The sequence below is a fragment of the Cololabis saira genome, chromosome 23, assembly GCF_033807715.1.
Source record: "Cololabis saira isolate AMF1-May2022 chromosome 23, fColSai1.1, whole genome shotgun sequence".
Lineage (NCBI taxonomy): Eukaryota > Metazoa > Chordata > Actinopteri > Beloniformes > Belonidae > Cololabis > Cololabis saira.
The window spans coordinates 1710192-1728558 of record NC_084609.1 but is presented as its reverse complement, the minus strand read 5'-3'; the positions used below and the strand labels follow the sequence as shown (position 1 = coordinate 1728558).

Sequence of the window (18367 nt, the reverse complement as noted above, 5' to 3'; positions counted from 1 at the left end):
CAAGGGACTCTGCCCCCACTAACCCTCCCCTCTCCCACGAACACCTGTGGACCTGTTTCAGAACTGTACCGAGCTGGATCTCTGGAAAGCGTCTGGAGACAACTATGTTGTATTAGACGCTATATAAATAAAATTCAATTGAATTGAATTGATGATTATTATGAGAACGTCTCCGTCTAAAGCAAAACGAGGAGTTTGTTTGTTTTGCAAAGCTTTATAGCAACAAAAAGGAAAGAGGAACATATTCTGTCAGACATACAACTTCAGTCACATGACAGCCTGATAGGCCACGCCCCCCAGTCACATGGCAGCCTGATAGGCCACGCCCCCCAGTCACATGACAGCCTGATAGGCCACGCCCCCCAGTCACATGGCAGCCTGATAGGCCACGCCCCCCAGTCACATGACAGCCACCAGTTCTGGATCAGATGAAGCCTCGGCGGATGTTGGCCGGTCGTCCTCCCACCGGTCCGCGGAGGGGCCGGTCCGGTCCTCGGAGGGGGGGTCGATCCGGTCCGATCCGGTCCATGCCGGGGCCGATGGGGTCGTAGCGGGGGAGGGGCAGCAGGCCCTGGGGGAGGCGGGGCCTCTGGTCGTACTCCCCCCCGATGATCCCGGGGACCAGGGGGGGGATCAGGGGGGACGGTATGGGTCTCAGGGGGCCGTAGATGTCCCGGGGGAGACACGGCGGGAGGTGGCGGTGCAGCTGGGCGCGGTGGATGGAGCGGATCTTGAACGACTTCTTATAAAGCTGGAAGCAAATGATGAACACGTTAGAGGTTAAGCCTGATTTAAGGTTCTTGCCGCGACACCGTTGTTGCCGCGACGCCGTTGCCGCGACACCGTTGCGATGCCGTGACGCTGTTGCCGTGACATCACCGTTGCCGCGACGCCGTTGCGATGCCGTGACGCTGTTGCCGTGACATCACCGTTGCCGCGACGCCGTTGCCGCGACGCCGTTGTTGCCGCGACGCCATTGTTGCTGCGACGCCATTGTTGCTGCGACGCCGTTGTTGCTGCGACGCCATTGTTGCTGCGACGCCATTGTTGCTGCCAGGGCTCCAGACTAACTTTTTCACAGGTAGCACTGGTGCCACCTAGCTTTTCATTTAGTAGCACCAAAACAAATTAGGTAGCACCATATTTTTCATTGCACATAACATATTTAGAAACACTACAATAAGGTTCCCTCAATTAACATTAGTTACATTCCTTCCTGCAACTGACGGGCCACATGCTCTACAGTGGACACACACCATGGCCAGTCCCTCGTATCTTAACCACGGGAACTGTGCCAGCCATTGTTGTTGAAAGCTGTACTTTCTTCTTCTTCTCCCCACTAGGGTTGCCACCTTTCAGAAATAGAAATAAGGAACGTCCCGATTTCAGCGATTTTCGCGAGCACTAAAAAAAAGGGACATCCCCAAAACGTCTAAAATGCATAGAAATGTATATATTTTATATGAAAAAACTAAATGCTGTAATAGCATTGAACTTTCATGACTGTACAGACAGTCTGAACCTGAGCATGGTCATCGTAAATTAAACAAAGTCTGCCTGCATTGGGCAGTTAAACAGTTAAACCTAAATTAAATGACAAAACGACAAAAGACAAGCAGCTCCTTGTCTTTCAGAACTGTGGTGTGGAACTCCGAACAGGTCTGCTCAAAGTTCAGTGATGAGGAGCTCCACTGAACTATTTGTTATAATTTTGATTATTTAATTCTTTATTGATTTCATAAAATATTCAAATTTTTTGAGATTTTTTATTTGGGGTTTTCATAAGCTGTGGGCCATAATCATCAAAATTATAACAAATAAAGGCTTGAAATATCTCACTTTGCATGTAGTGGGAAATAATATATTTGTTTCACCTTAAGTTGAATTTACTGAAACGAATTAAGTTTAGCAATATCTTCTAATTTTCCGACCTTCACCTGTATATTATGACCAATAAATAAGAGCATAATATATGTCCCGTATCACACCATATCAAGCTCAGGGGATGTTTCAGGTAAGAACTGTGCAACAGGAGCCTGGCTCCTCTGGGATGTTATATTACGTTTGTGGAGGTTCCTGCAGCATTCTGTCTTACACACCTCAGAGAGACCTCTGTTTCCTCTTTAGGACGAGGTGGGGTGTCTGGAGCCTCTGGAGACATCTTGACTTGACTTTTTTTTTGTTTAAAGTCGCGTGTGTCGGTGCAGTTAGCAGCAGTGAGAGGTAAAGGCTGATTTATGGTTCCGCGTCAGACCAACGCAGATCCTACGCCGTACGTGCGCGTCTCCGCGTACCCTACGGAGTAGGCTCTGCGTCGATTTAACGCGGAACCATAATTAAGGCTTAACTAGGCAAAGGGGTTCCCGAGAATCCATGATTCTTGTCGCTCCTTCTGCTAACCCTTCTCCTCCTCCACCACCACCAGCCTCGTTTGTTTTCTTCTTAAAATAATCGACTATAGACCGCTTCATAGTGCGCTTTGTTTACCCTTTTGAGCGCGCTGCGTGTACGCGCGCGTGCACTGCTGTGCACCGTGCGCAGACCGTACCCGGTGCAGTCAGACAGGCAGACAGAGAGACAGGATAAATAGGACTCGCAGGAATGAGCCAGAAATTAAGATTGTATTATCAACCACTCCAATAATGCACTAACACAGCCGAGTGGAAAAAAAAAAAATGTTTTGTTTTTTTTCACTAGTCCTCTTGCAAGTAGCACCGGAGCGACTTCATTAAATTTTAACTCGCACCTTAATAAATTAGGTCGCATATGCGACCTAATAGGTCGCACTCTGGAGCCCTGGTTGCTGCGACGCCGTTGTTGCCGTGACGCCGTTGTTGCCGCGACGCCGTTGTTGCCGCGACGCCGTTGTTGCCGCGACGCTGTTGTTGCCGCGACGCCGTTGTTGCCGCGACGCCGTTGTTGCCGCGACGCCGTTGTTGCCGCGACGCCGTTGTTGCCGCGACGCTGTTGTTGCTGCGACGCCGTTGCCGTGACGCCGTTGTTGCCGCGACGCTGTTGTTGCCGCGACGCCGTTGCCGTGACGCCGTTGCCGCGACCACGTAGCCGCGACCACGTTGCCGCGACCACGTAGCCGCGACCACGTTGCCGCGACCACGTTGCCGTGACGCCGTCATGAACCTTCCGACCTTCACTACATTTCACCGCGGTGCAAAACCCCCCAGAGCGCTAGTTGATACTTTGTTTAGCTTCTGGCTTTTCCGGTCACAAAGAGATAAGGACAACTAATGTGCAAAAAAACAAAACAACCCAAAAAAAATAAAAATAAATCACACACACACGAAGAAAAGAGCGCTGAAAGTTCACTACTGTTTCACGAACCGGAACCAGAAATGCGTTGCTACCAAGCGAACCAATCACAGCCTCTCGGTCTGCGTTTGGTCGTAGTTCCAGTTTTTGGGAGGTGCTAGCAGGCTACAGCATAGGCTACGGAGAGACTCCCGCGTAGCCGCTAACCTACGGTGTAGGTTTAACGCGGAACCATAACTCGGGCTTTAGTGGTGAACGGGGAAGCTGCGTTAGGTGCAAGTCTTCTCCTGCCGGTACACGGCCTCTCCATCACCAGGATTCCTGTCGGGCCTCGGGGCCAAACACGCTAACTGGATGTCTCGCGACTCCAGGCAAATATGGATGGGGGATCTCGGGGCTGCAGTGGCCCCTTGTGGACACGCCCTGGCACTGACCGACCACTGCCCCGCTGCCTTGTGGGTAACACCGTGTCATAACCGACTATCGCGTCGCACTGCGTGGCATCGGACGCTCTCTGTCCTACTGAAACACTGAAACCGTTAATATGCAGTTCTGTTACGTCATCTATCAGCTGTAACTCGACAACATCAGACTGGACGACAGTTAAACTCCCGTCCCCGCCGTCTTCCCCCGTCCCCATCGGTCGGCAGGTTCCTCACCTCTTTCCAGTCGGTGTCTCTTGGTCGGCCGTGGCCATTATCTGGAGGAAAACAGGTTGAAGCATTTTTAGGTTCTCCAGAGAGACTCGGAGGGACAGACTCGGGACAGACCCGGGTCGGTCGGCCGTCTCACCTGGGAACTCGTTGAGGAACAGGTGTCTCCACAGCGAGGAGTCGTTGGCGGCGGCGTTGAAGTGTCGGCTGACGGCGGACAGACGGACCATGGACCGGACGTCCAGCAGACGCAGGACTCGGAGGAGGAGCTCCGGGGGGAGGACGGGCAGGCCGAAGGCCACCGGCAGAGACATGGCTGCAGAGACGGTTAGGTTAGGAATGGCCGATATTTTACTGTTCACGATAAACCGTCAAAAAAATTCCCCACGGTAAGAATTTGTATCTCGCGGTAAAAACGATAAATTCCCCTTGATGACGTTTTTGTGTAAAACTGATTTATGGTTCTGCGTTAAATCCATGCAGAGCCTACGCCGTACGGTGCGTGTCCCCGCGTAACCTACGCCGTCGGCTCTGCGTGGATTTAATGCAGAACCATAAATCAGCTTTAACAAACATGGCGGAAGGCGGATCTGAGAGCGAGGAGCTCGTCGTTAAACGAGGCTCCAGCTCCGTTATCTGGAACTGGTTTGGATTTAAAAAGAGACGAGGAGCAAACATCATCTATATGTGCAGAGTCTGCAGAAAAACAGTGAGTGCAAAGGACGGCAATACAAGTAATTTATTATATATTTTACATTGTATATTATATTATTATTAGGGGTGTAACGATACACTAATCTCACGATACGGTACGATACACGATATTAAGGTCACGATAACGATAACAATACGATATTATAGCAGTGTTTTTTTAACAACCTTGAATGAGGAACATATGACTGGAAAAAATGTATTTTATTTGAAAGACACAAAATACAAAACAATACTGTGCGTTTGCTCTATTGTTCCAGTTTGTAATGCTTTATAACTGTTTAAGTTTTAAAGAGAAAGCCAGGCCAACCATTTTCCACAAACTGAACTAAAAGTAAATGTCAGGTTTGCATTATGATCTTCAGTTTCATACAAGTACAAATATTTGGACACAAACTGAATAGTTTCTCTCATGTATGATTTGACTTTTTTCTTTTCCAGAAATTTAACACAATAAAATTGAATAAATAAATAAAAGTAAATAAATACATACAATTTTACATCATAAAAAAGATTGATTCATGCTCATCTTATAAGTGTAAGAGATTTATTTTTGTTAAGGTTATTTTGGTAATTCAGGGTTCATTATTTTATAAATATATTCTTTATATTCTGTAAATCAGGGACTATAATGACATTAGTCAGTTTATCTGTAGTGATTAGTCTGTTTTAGATTGGGCGGAGTGATACGCCACAGTACGGCACTAGGTGCTGTGTTGATGTTCTAAAATCCTACTCTGTTGAGGGACATTAAAGTACACTGGAACTCAGCAGAAGTTTCCCCGTGTTTATCCTACTCACGACCCGAAAAGGGTTTAATTTAATAAGGTTTAACTCTACACCAGACGTAAATAAGTAAAGCTCCAGAGCTCAAAACAGGACCGCAAAACGGGACTAGTTTCTTCTGAGCGGAGGAAGATTTTGGTCCACGCGGTCGCGGTCGGATGCGCGTTTCTAGTCAACACAATAGATTAATATTAATAATCCAATATCGCGATACAGGTTGTCACCTCCACGACACGTATTGTGACGTTTTTGTATCGCGAAATTTCGTGGCACGATATATTGTTACACCCCTAATTATTATATATAACAGCACTGCTGAGGTCTCCACCAGAGTGGTGTAATAATTGGTGTAGTTTAGTATTTAGTATCTTTTAGAGCAGTGATTTGGCTCCAAAGACTGAATGTGGAGATAGATTTATAATTACAAAGGTGGAGTTGAATTGGTATTTTTTTTATCGTAATTTTTATCGTTATTGGATAAATGCCAGAAATTATGGGGATACATTTTTTAGTCCATACCGCCCATCCCTACGGCAGAGACATGGCTGTAAACACGGTTAGTTAGTCCGCCTGTGTTGAAAAAATCGATTTCCCAATTCTAAATCGATTCTCATATTAATTCCTAAAAATCGATTCATATGTCTAAAGATCGATTTTTTTTTCTTCTCTTTTATTTATTTATGTATTTTTTTTTCATCATTACATTACAACTTTTGGTTATTTTTTTGTTTATCCCCAAAAAAGGAATGTTTTGTTGGACACGAGAATAACTGGTTTCATGTTTTTGCCTTTAAATATGTTTAAAGGTATGAAAACATTAAAGTGTTAGGTTATAATTGCATAAATTGTCTATATTTCATTACTTTATATACTGTCTTGGGGTTACATTTGCAAAAAATGCTAAAAACCAAATGCTCAAAAATTTAAAAACCAAAATAGACCGAAAATGGAACAAATAAAAACGGAATGTGTGAAAAACTAAAACTGATTTCATCCGTCTCTGTTTCCTCCCTGGATCTGATTGGTAATTCTGCACGATGTTTCTGAAAGCAGTTCTAGTTATATATATATATATATATATATATATATATATATATATATATATATATATTATTATATTTCTATATACAGTTCTCTCAGCATTCTGGGAGCTGATTGGTCCTTACAGCATCATTAGCTGCAATACTTGCTGTTGAATCTCAATTAGACCCTCCAGAAAAACGCGGGCAAAAATCCTTGATTCTGCGGGCTAAAATCATTGATTATGCGGGCTAAAAGCATTGATTATGCGATTAAATGTGCGGGTTTTTTATGTGCTTTTATGCGGTGAAATTGCGGAATATGCTGGAAGTTGCGGAATATGCGGAATATGCGGGACGAAAAAAAAAAGGAGAGCGCAGGTGGGGGGGGGGGGGGGGGGGTTGGTGGCGGCCCGGGGGCCGGCCGCCTCTCTCCCTCCAGCCCGCGGCTCGGTGCTCGGGTGATTGCCGGGCGCACCGGCGCGGTGAGGGGACGAGCCAGAGCGTCGTCACCCCACGCGTCCGCCGCCAAGGTCCCCAAGTGGATGGGAACGTGCGCAGCGTGCGCAGTGGTACGCGGTCAGCGCGGATCCTGAGTCCACCGGCAGCCGCGCCCTCCGCGCAAGCTGGGGGCTCGGCGGAGACGGCACTCTCTTTTTCCTCTCACCCCCGCGGGTGAGAGCTGCTGTTTGGGGAGGTGGCGGCTTCTGCGAGGGATGCGGAGGTCCCCGGGCGGGTCCCGCACGTCGCGACCGGGCGTCCCGAGATGTCACTCACAACACACAACCCTTTTCCAAACTTTATGCGAAAATGTGCGGCTATTGTGAAATCAAGCGAGCCCCGCATAATCCCCGCATAAACCCCGCATAATCGCATATTTAGCGCGGACATATGCAATTATTGCGGGAAATATGCGCCCTTTTAGGAATAAATCTATCCCCGCGTAATCTGCGCCATTTGGCTGATTATGCAATGAATTCTGCGATCGCGTAATCGCGTTTTTCTGGAGGGCCTACTCAATATAATACTAGTATTAATATGTTGCAGAACTACAGTCATATCATTCATGCAACAGCTGAAAAAACTGTTTTAATAACACAAACCCAAATCAATATCGGAATCGGATTGAATCAAATCTTGATAATCAATTCTGAATCTTAAGAATCGGAATCGAATCGATTCTTGACATTTTAATCGATCCCCAGCCCTACCGGTTAGTCCGGTTAGTCCGGTTAGTCCGGGTCCAGCGGTACCTGAATGCCGGCGGCTAGCACCTAGCGGCGGAGGCGTGTTTACCTTCGCGGGCGGCGGCGATTAGCGGGTACGCTAGCTGGTCCTTGAAGACCCGGGACAGTTTCTTCAGGTCCCGGTAGACGGCGGCTGCACTTCCTGCAGGACAGAGACGGTTAGCGCTGGTGGCCACGCCCATTCCTACCTGACCACGCCCATTCCTACCTGGCCACGCCCCCTCCTACCTGGCCACTCCCCCGTCGCGTAGCTGCTAGCGCTGAGCTGCAGCTTGAGCACCGTGTCGATGGCGTCCGTCACCTTCATCGTCGCTGCAGAAACACGGCAGAGGTTTTTAGTTCCGGGTCCGGCCCCTGCCGGGGTCAGGGGTCAGGGGTCGGGGCTAGGGCTGGGTGATATGGACCAAAAGTCATATCTGGATATTTTCTAGCTGAATGTTGATACTCGATATGTATCGATATTTTTTCTGTGCCATAATTGGGGTTTCCCCCAAAGCATTATAGCATAGCATCTCTGTTAGCATCTCTGTTAGCATCTCTGTTAGCATCTCTGTTAGCTTCATTTAAAAAAACAGTCAGTTTTAATACAAAACCTCGTGCCAAATGTCACACAGGTTCCTTTATTAACAGAGGTCTGCACAATATCAACATGTATAAAACAAATGAAATAAAAATAAACTGCCTGCATATATAGAATAAAAATGCTTCTTGAATAAAATAAAACAAATATCCCTTTCCTGCATAACAATTAAATTAAAATACATTTTTCCAGTACAATTAAGTGTATTTATTTTTAAAAATTGGCGCGGATATTTAAGCCAGTGTGCCGAAAAAGTCAGAACTTCTTTTACCCGTTTAACTTTGTCACTATCCTCGTATTCAAAACTGAAATTCTCAGAATAAATATCTTCTATCATCTTTTTTAGCAGTGATATTTGTCCTGCGAAAATATATAATAGTAGTCAGTTAATAAAAATAAACAACCGTCTACAAAGAAATAAAATCAGCAAATGCATTCTAGAAAAATAAAAATATGTCAAACTGCTCTATTTGTGGAATAACGATGGATTTGTAGAAGAAATATATTATCGGATATTCTGCGATTCATGGCAATTATTTATGCCTTCCTTTTTAGTAAATTAATATTTCGTTTTTTTGTGTTGGAAACTTCTCGCGGGGCCGCATGAAAATCTCTCTCGGGCCGCATGTTTGACACCCCTGATGTAGACAGTAACAGGCAGACTTTTCCACTGAGGTTGACAGTTGTGCAAATAACAAAACATTTGTGCAAATCTCAAATAAAACATTCAAGTCAATTTATCACAAAATAAGCTATATCAAAATCATAAAAAAAAAAAAGTATCGACATAAACGATATTGTCTCGTACCATATCGCGTTTGAAAATATAACGATATATATTAAAATCTGGATATATCGCCCAGCCGTAGTCAGGGGTCAGGGGTACCTACCGTTGACGACCAGCAGGGCGCCCATGGCCACGCCCACCAGCGTGGTGGGCGTGGCCTGGGTCAGCGGGTGCAGGTACTGCAGGCGGTAGAGGCCGGCGGCGGAGCGCCAGCCGGCCGGCATCTCTCCGGGCCGCGGGTCCCCGTGGTCCCGGCAGGTGAAGCCGGTCTCCAGCATCAGCAGGTGCATCGCCACCACCACGGCGTCGTTGGGGCTAGCGGGCGCGGCGTCGTGGTACAGCAGGTCCAGGGACAGCGGCGCCTGGCCGTTCTCCGCCTCGCTGCAGAGCAGGGGCTCCCAGACCGGGGTCCTGCAGGGCTGGAGGGGACCGCTGGGCTGGGGGTCTGCAGGTCTGCAGGGCTGGGGGTCTGCAGGTCTGCAGGGCTGGGGGTCTGCAGGTCTGCAGGGCTGGGGGGCGCTGGACGCCTGCCGGACCAAAACAGGGGGGTCAGGATAAAGACGGGACCACGACAGATCCAACAGGACTGGGCTGCATGCAGGGGTGAAAGTAAGCCGGTACGATCCGGTACTCCGTACCGCCAAAAGATTCTGTGCCGGTACGCAGTACCGGGAAAAAAAACACAAATTGCTGACAATAATCTTCACATACAGCGGGGATCGAACCCTCGACCTCTCACACCAAAGACGGCGACGCTACCGCTCAGCCATGACTCAGCTCAACCTGTTTTGACTGACTGAGCGAGGAGAGACGAACATAGCGATATAATCTAACTGGGTCCCAAACTGTTTTTTCGTAATTTTGAAAATATTTGTACGATATAATAGGGCTGGGTGATTTTGGACAAAAATAAAATCCCGATTTTTTTCTCTGAAAACCCGATTTTAGATTTCGATTTAGACTATAAAAGACAATGGAATAAATTGTTTCAAATATTTTATCTTTATTTTTAAAGAAAAATAGCAAACAAATTTCCCTATTGGGAATGAAGTGCAATTGGAAGATTCTGTAAATCCTCCTTGAGTTTAGTAAAGTGACAACATTTACAATTTTCTTGACCAAACAAAGATGACTAGACGCATGCAGCCAGCTGCAAAAAAGGAAAATCCATTTTCCGATTTTCCTTTTTTTAACATCGTCTTGATTAATAAATCCGATTTAGATTTAAAATCGATTAATCGCACAGCCCTACGATATAAATATTAGTAAAACCCCACTATTTGTGCTTTGTGAATAGCACATTCCAGTCTTTACCTCCTAAACACACACACTGCATGGAAGACAGCGTTTGATTTATTGTTCACGTAACGTTACTTTTTATTTTTTCACGACCAAACCACCAAACCTTTATTTATGTAATTTGCACCGACGGGCAAGGACAAAAAATAAATGATTCCACCAAAATTCCAGAGATTTTTGTGGTTGGCTGACACATAAATAATTACACACCAAATATCACAAATATGATATTTGTGATTGGTTTTCATTCTTCCTTTCAGGAAAAAAAGAAAAAAGCGTCAAAAATGTTGAAGTAACGTTTTTTTTTTTTTTTGTTTTAAGGGTTTTGCTTTGATGAAAAAAATGCTTAAGAAGTTATTTTCCATTTCAATGCACACATTGTAAGAGACATTTTGAGACATTTTACTCATCTTTTCCTCTTTTTTCATTTATGTGCCCAATGTTCGGCAAATTCAAAGACAGAGACAAAGACATTTATTCTAATTTGAAACAAAACAAATTATGATTTTGAAAGTTTTGTCAACATTTACATTTTCTGTGACAATCCTTGGTCCGGACTGGCCTTTATTTACACCATTTAAATCAATCATTTGCTATAGGCCTACACAGTGTTGTGTTTCTAATTTCTACACCGTATAGGCGTTAAAAAATCTAATGCGTGTTCAGGGATGAAGAAGCTGGAGGTGGGAGGAGAAGAAGAGATGAAGGTCGTAGTACCAGCAAGAACTTTAATCTACTTTCACCCCTGGCTGCATGTCTGCAGGTCTACAGAGATTCTGAACCAAAGATTCTGACGTTCAGAGTCGGATCCAAACAGTCATAAGAGAACCCGTCCTTCTTATTTAAATATGTACCGTATTTTCCGCACTATAAGGCGCACCTAAATCCTTTCATTTTCTCATAAACCAGCAGTGGGCCTTATAAGTGATCATTACTTTAATTTGTGTTACTGTAGTCAGGGGGATTGTGGGTAATGTAGTCTCTGAAATAACGGTGCTAAAACCATAAGGAATCCTCACAGACGTTAAAGACAACGGCAGCGACGGAAGAAGAAGGTTCTGAGGGATTCGGGAATGAAGTGGAAAAGTTCCCCTCGGTGTTTGTTTTGGGAGTGAACAAGGTTTTCAGAACGCTGGTTTTTATTTTGTTAATAAAGTTTGACTTACAGTACTTTTCTTGTTTTTTTTTTTTAATTTCCTGTAGCATTTTGTAGCATTTCCAGTAGCGCAGCTCCATCAGGTAGATGCTAACTCTAGTCGGTATTTTACCATATATTCCGTTTGCCTTATACGTAATAATAAGTCCTGTATATGCAGAGGGTTTTAAAATAGGCCATTTATTGAAGGTGCGCCTTATAATACGATGCACCTTAAAGATGCAGAAAATATGGTAGTCTCGTGCTGTTAACTGTACTAACATGCGGTTCTGATTGGTTCTGTTTGTTTAATGTTCATTATTTGATCTGAGTTACATTTTCTTGTGTTTTTTTGGTTTTTTTTACTCCCCCTTGTGTAGCTTTGTTTTGTTTTTTATTCATATATGGAAAGGATTCTATATAAGCCACCAGGCTTCTTCCTTTCCTTGCATGTTATTTCATTGTTTTTCATTTTTTGTTCATATTTGTCTTATATTGCTAAATAAATAAACTAAATAAATAAACTAAAGACCTGGATGTCAGGTGGGTCCGTTCCAACTAGTGATGCACCGAAATGATTTGTGGCCGAAACCGAAACGGAAAATAATAATAAACACTTGGCCGAATACCGAACATGGTTCTTCAGCAGTTTTTCATTTATTTTGCCAATTTTTCACCATTGCATGAATCAAATAAATTTGATTTATAAATCAAATAAATTAGATTTATAAATCAAATAAATTTGATTTATAAATCAAATAAATTTGATTTATAAATCAAATAAATTTGATTTATAAATCAAATAAATTTGATTTAGGCTTTTCAAAGAAAAAAATCTTTTACAAAATTACAAGGTAGAAAATATTAATTGAACATAAAAAACTGAACATGTTTTAATTCCCAGCATTATGTTATGTCTTATGGGGTTAGTTTTTGACTTTTTTCACAAAATTTTGAAATTTTTTCACAAAATTTTGACTTTTTTCTCGACATTTGAACTTTTTTCTCGACATTTTGACTTTTTTTCTCGACATTTTGACTTTTTTTCTCGACATTACGACTTTTTTTCACAAAATGTTGACATTTTTTCTTAACATTTCAACTTTTTTCACCATTGCATAAATCAAATAAATTTGATTTAGGCTTTTCAAAGAAAAAAATCTTTTACAAAATTACAAGGTAGAAAATATTTATTGAACATAAAAAACTGAACATGTTTTAATTTCCAGCATTCTGTTGTTTTGGTTCCACCTCCTGGTGAATGTTGGTAAAATTCTTATGTGGTTACTTTTTGGTTGGCCAACGATTTATGTTTGTGGTGCAACCTTTACGGAGCGGCCAGTCTATTTCCTTATTTTACAACAACGTTATTAATTGTTCGGTTTTTTTCCACTTATTCCACCGAACACCGAAAATGTTTTTTTGCCATTTTCGGCCGAACAATTTCGGTAACCGAACAATCGGTGCATCACTAGTTCCGACCAACCGTCCACATCCATCTGAGGTGGGCGGAGCCAGTACCTGTCCTCTGAACTCACCTGGCCGGTGGTGCTGGTGGACCTGGGGGTCGGGTTGGTGGACCTGGGGGTCGGGTCTGAGGCGGCGGTGACGGGCGCGGGTGCGGCCGCAGCGGCGGCCTCCTCGTCCCCCGGCGTTAGCAGCACGCAGATCAGGTCTCCGGAGACGACGCCGCAGGACGCCAGAGTCTGACCCGAGTCCAGGTCGGAAGACCCGTTCAGAGACAAGCAGAACTCGGAGTCGGGACTGGGAAGGAGAAGAAGATCCACTACTAGTGATGCACGGAAATTAAAATTTGTGGCCGAAACCGAAAATAATAATAAACACTTGGCCGAATAACATACCGAACATGGTTTTTCGCAGTTTTTCCATTTATTTTGCCAATTTTTTCACCATTGCATAAATCAAATAAATGTGCTTTGCATTAGACATGCTTTAAAAAGAAAAAAATCTTTTACAAAATTACAAGGTAGAAATATTTTTTCTAATATTTTTTCATGAACAACTGAACATTTTTTAATTTCCCAGAATTTTTAAATATTCCAGCAGACATTATAATAACAAAGCACAATAACTTAAAAAATAAATTAGCAAAATCATTTTTGTTTACATTAGGCCTATAACTGACTGCTGAAAAATTGTAACATAGGCCTTAAAACAAAAACAAAAAATGCATTGTAAAGAAAGTGCAAAAGAAGTGGATAAAACTAAATAAAGAAAAAGAAAATCAATCTCTTTTCCATACAAGTATTAATATGGGAAAGGGATTGATTTTCTTTTTCTTTATTTTGTTTTATCCACTTCTTTTGTGTCATCTAAACATGCCTTTATTAATGTTCGGTTTATTCGGCTTATTCCACCAAACACCGAAAGTGTTTTTTTGCTATTTTCGGCCGAACAATTACGGTTACCGAACATTTGGTGCATCACTATCGACTACTGTAAAGGTTGTGATGTATCGGAACAACCTACCCATCAATATAAGAGAACTTAATTCATTACATCTAAAAACTCACTATTCTCCAATATCAATAAACCATGTAGTTGCTTCTAGTGGTGTTTCCTTCTCATTTTATTTGTATTTATTTATTTTATATATACCGGACTGTCTCAGAAAATTAGAATATTGTGATAAAGTTCTTTATTTTCTGTAATGCAATTAAAAAAAACAAAAATGTCATACATTCTGGATTCATTACAAATCAACTGAAATATTGCAAGCCTTTTATTATTTTAATATTGCTGATCATGGTTTACAGTTTAAGAAAACTCCAATATCCTATCTCAAAAAATTTGAATATTCTGGGAATCTTAAACTTAAACTGTAAGCCATAATCAGCAATATTAAAATAATAAAAGGCTTGAAATATTTCAGTTGATTTGTAATGAATCCAGAATGTATGACATTTTTGTTTTTTTAATTGCATTACAGAAAATAACAATATTCTAATTTTCTGAGACAGTCCTGTAATGTATCTATTTCTTCATATATTGTATAATAATGATGATAATGACTATCATTAATATTGTTGTTGCTGTTGTTATTACTGTGTTATATGCAGTGTTTACTTGTGCAGGTTTGTGTGTGAGAGCCTTATATGTTATTTATTATGTATGTAACCGTTTTGTATTGTGTTGTAAGTTTTATGTTGTTTTTTACGCCCTTGAAAACCCGATGATTCATCTCAAGGGGCTAAACGTTAATACATTTACTTTACTTTTAGGGCTGGGACTTTATCGCGTTAATTACGATTAATTAACTACAGAAAAATAATGCGACAAAAAAAAATAACACAATTTACTTTTGCACTCCAAACAGTGCGGAACGTTTCTCGTTGCACGAGTTCCCGGTATAAGTTCCCCGTAATAATAATACTAATACTGACGCACAGAACTCAACACGAGAAACAGCGATGGAAAGTAAACCGCTGGGAAGTCGTTGCTGGTTCGGTGGGCGGAAACTTTAGTTTTAAAAAAACTACCCAGTGGAAACCTGGATAAAAGCACAGTTGTTTGCTTTTATCCAAATGTAATCAAATTGCTGCTCGTTCCCTCCCCGTCTGTCTCCATGATCTTATATTCCACTGGGCTGGTTTTCCAAACAAAGTTTCAAGATGCAGCAGCAGTAAACGCTGGTCAAGAGCAGAGACCATTTATTTAAGAAATAGAAATAATTAAAAGAACAGATGGAAACAGGAAACATCAGAATGGTGATCTTTTCAAAGTTGTAGCGGCTAAGTTAGTTTTTCTGCCGGTAGTTTAACTTCCGGTCCGCCCCCCTAGCGTCGGCTGATCCAACTTATGAACTGCTATATTATATATTGATATGCGATTAATTGCGATTAATTAATTACAAAGCCTCTAATTCAGGGGTGTCAAACTCATTTTGCTTGGCGGGACGGATTTGACCAATTTTTTTCTTGTGGGCCGCACTTTCAAAATAACAAAAACCGTGCGAAATTTTTTTTTCTAATTCTTTTTTTTTTTACCATTGTTATCTAATCCAATATCAGTTTAGTTAATTTTAAAAGAAATATGCACTTTGTTTACACTCTAATTATGTAAAACATATTTCTTCAGGATCTTTTCTTGAAATTTCTAATTTTTTTTCAAATTATGTAAGATACTTTTAATATCATTTTACAAAGATAAACAGAAATAAGTATGTTTTTTTATATTTTGCTTTTTTATAGGAAATTTAATTAAAAGCAAAATCTTTCTTATTACATCCGAGAATGTTTCTTTGTGATTTAGAGATTTTTCCAGTACAATTAAGTGTAATTATTTTAAAAAATTGGTGCGGATATTTACGCCAGTGTGCCGAAAAAGTCAGCACTTCTTTTTTAACTGTTTTACTTTGTCACTATCCTCGTATTCAAAACTGAAATTCTCCAAATAAATATCTTCTATCATATTTTTTAGCAGTGATATTTTTCCTACGAAAATATATAATAGTAGTCAGTTAATAAAAATAAACGACCGTCTACAAAGAAATAAAATCGGCAAATACATTCTAGAAAACAAAAAAATGTCAAACTGCTCTCTTTGTGGAATAACGATGGATTTGTAGAAGAAATATATTATCGGATATGCTGCGATTCATCACAATTATTTATCAGAATCAGAATCAAGTTTATTAGGTCAGTTATGCCTTCCTTTTTAGTAAATTAACATTTTTTGCGTTGGAAACTTCTTGTGGGACGCATGAAAATCTCTCTCGGGCCGCATGTTGCCCACGGGCCGCACATTTGACACCCCTGCTCTAATTAATTAGATTAATTTTTTTAATCGAGTCCGACCACTATTTATTTTGTTTGCTGGTTTCTGTAGCACTTTGAGATTATTTTATGAAAAGTGCTTTACAGATAAAATGTATTATTATTATTATTATTATTATTATTATTAAGAAGAGGATGAGGGTCTGGTTCCTGGTCTGGGGGGCGGGGCTACGGTTCTGGGGCGGAGCTACGGTTCCGGGGGGCGGGGCTACCTGAGTCCATGTGATGACGTCAGCATTCCTCTGATGACGTCACGCAGCTCCGTCACGCCGGGCTCGTCTCCTAGCAACTCCACGCGGCTGGTCTGCCGCCGGATCCGAACCCGCAGCTTCATGCCGGCGGGAACCGACGTGTGACGTCAAAACAAAAAAAAATAATACGTTTGACGTCCAAAAAAATTACAAAATAAAATAACAAAAAAAAAAACACGTGAGGTAAAAAAAAAACAAAAAAAAAACGTGACGTCAAAAAAAACAAAAAAGAACACGTGAGGTCAAAAAAAAAAAAAAAAAAGTGTGACGTCCAAAAGAATAATTAAATAAAATAAAAACAAAACACGTGTGACGTCACGGAGGGGGCGTGTCCAACTCTCCAACAGTCGCTGCTTTTTTTTAAACTTATCCTCATCCAGGGCCCCTGAAAAGAGAATTAAACACAATAAATCAGTAAAACAACACTTATATTTATATAATAACCTGATAAACGCGATTATAAACCTTACAGGAGCTTAAAAACAACTCTGATAATAACTGATGATCCCAATGATTTTTGTTTCCCGTCGTCGGTTTAAAGTGCTGCGTCACCATGACGACGGCTAGTTAACGTCTCCTAACCCGGGCTGGTTAGTTGGTTAGTTAGTGGGTTAGTTAGTTAGTGGAGCAGAAACACTCACATGATGAAAAATAAAAAAACATGTGTGACGTCCAAAAATAAATAAATAAATAAAAAAATAAAAAAATAAAAAATATATATAAAAAAACAAATCACTTGAGGTAAAAAAAAAAATAATAATAATAATTTAATAAAATAGAAAATAAAAACACGCGCAATGTCAAAAAAAATGCTTTTCAAATAAAAAAAAACAAAAAAAAACGTGTGACGTAAAAAAAAAACGTGTGACGTCCAAAAAAATAATTAGATAAAATATTAAAAAAAACTTGTGACATCCAAAAAAATAATAAAATAAAAACACGCGCGACATCAAAAAAGCTTTTTAAATATAATTAAAAAACAAAAAAAACACGTGTGATGTTAAAAAAACAAAAACGTGTGACGTCCAAAAAAAATATTAAATAAAATAAAAAATAAAAACATGTGTGACGTCAAAACAATTTTTTTTAAATAAAATAAAAAAACAAAAAAAACACGTGTGAGGTAAAAAAAAAAAACAATAAAAAAACAAAAACGTGTGACGTCCAAAAATAGAATTAAATAAAATTAAAAAAAATAAAAACAAAACACGTGTGACGTCACGGAGGGGGCGTGTCCAACTCTCCAACAGTCGCTGCTTTTATTTGAACCGATTATTTCACTACAGTTTTAAACTTATCCTCATCCAGGGCCCCTGAAAAGAGAATTAAACACAATAAATCAGTAAAACGACACTTATATTGATATAATAACCCGATAAACGCGGTTATAAACCTCACAGGAGCTTAAAAACAACTCTGATAATAACTGATGATCCCAATGATTTTCGTTTTCGTTTCCCGGCGTCGGTTTAAAGTGCTGCGTCACCATGACGACGGCTAGTTAACGTCCCCTAACCCGGGCTGGTTGGTTGGTTAGTTGGTTATTAAGTTAGTTAGTTGGTTAGTGGGTTATTTAGTTAGTTATTAGAGCAGAAACACTCACATGATGAGACTCTCAAGTCCTGGATCTTCACGGCGTCGCTGTGTAAACGGCTACCTGCGCGCATGCGCAGCTTCCTCTCTGGGCTTTCAAAATAAAACACGTTCCGTTAAAACGTCTATTTATGAAGATGATTATTATTTACGACGGAATAGGTCTTTTTATTTTAAATGTGTTCATTAATTTTATTCATAAACAAACATACAAAAGAGAGGATAAGACAAAACAGCAATACT

General features: G+C 41.1%; 1 protein-coding gene across 1 annotated transcript; it reads right to left on the bottom strand.

Moving 5' to 3' along the window:
• Nucleotides 1-211: 211 nt before the first annotated feature.
• On the bottom strand, nucleotides 212-16632 carry fbxo7 (F-box protein 7). Its single transcript, XM_061715227.1, has 8 exons — nucleotides 16493-16632; nucleotides 13023-13248; nucleotides 9154-9577; nucleotides 7912-7995; nucleotides 7733-7825; nucleotides 3990-4236; nucleotides 3927-3945; nucleotides 212-751 (listed from the first exon to the last, which is right to left on the bottom strand). The coding sequence occupies exons 1-8, from the start codon at nucleotides 16612-16614 to the stop codon at nucleotides 425-427; spliced, it is 1542 nt and encodes a 513-aa protein (XP_061571211.1). The 5' UTR covers nucleotides 16615-16632; the 3' UTR covers nucleotides 212-424.
• Nucleotides 16633-18367: the final 1735 nt, after the last annotated feature.

What these genes read in the sequence shown, in the direction of transcription:
- fbxo7 (XM_061715227.1), bottom strand. Translation starts at nt 16,614, where the DNA reads ATGAAGCTGCGGGTTCGGATCCGGCGGCAGACCAGCCGCGTGGAGTTG. An exon ending in ACGTCATCACATGGACTCAG is followed by an intron (nt 13,249 to 16,492) that starts GTAGCCCCGCCC and finishes TCTCCTTCCCAG; the next exon opens with TCCCGACTCCGAGTTCTGCT. An exon ending in CGCGACGGGGGAGTGGCCAG is followed by an intron (nt 7,826 to 7,911) that starts GTAGGAGGGGGC and finishes TCTGTCCTGCAG; the next exon opens with GAAGTGCAGCCGCCGTCTAC.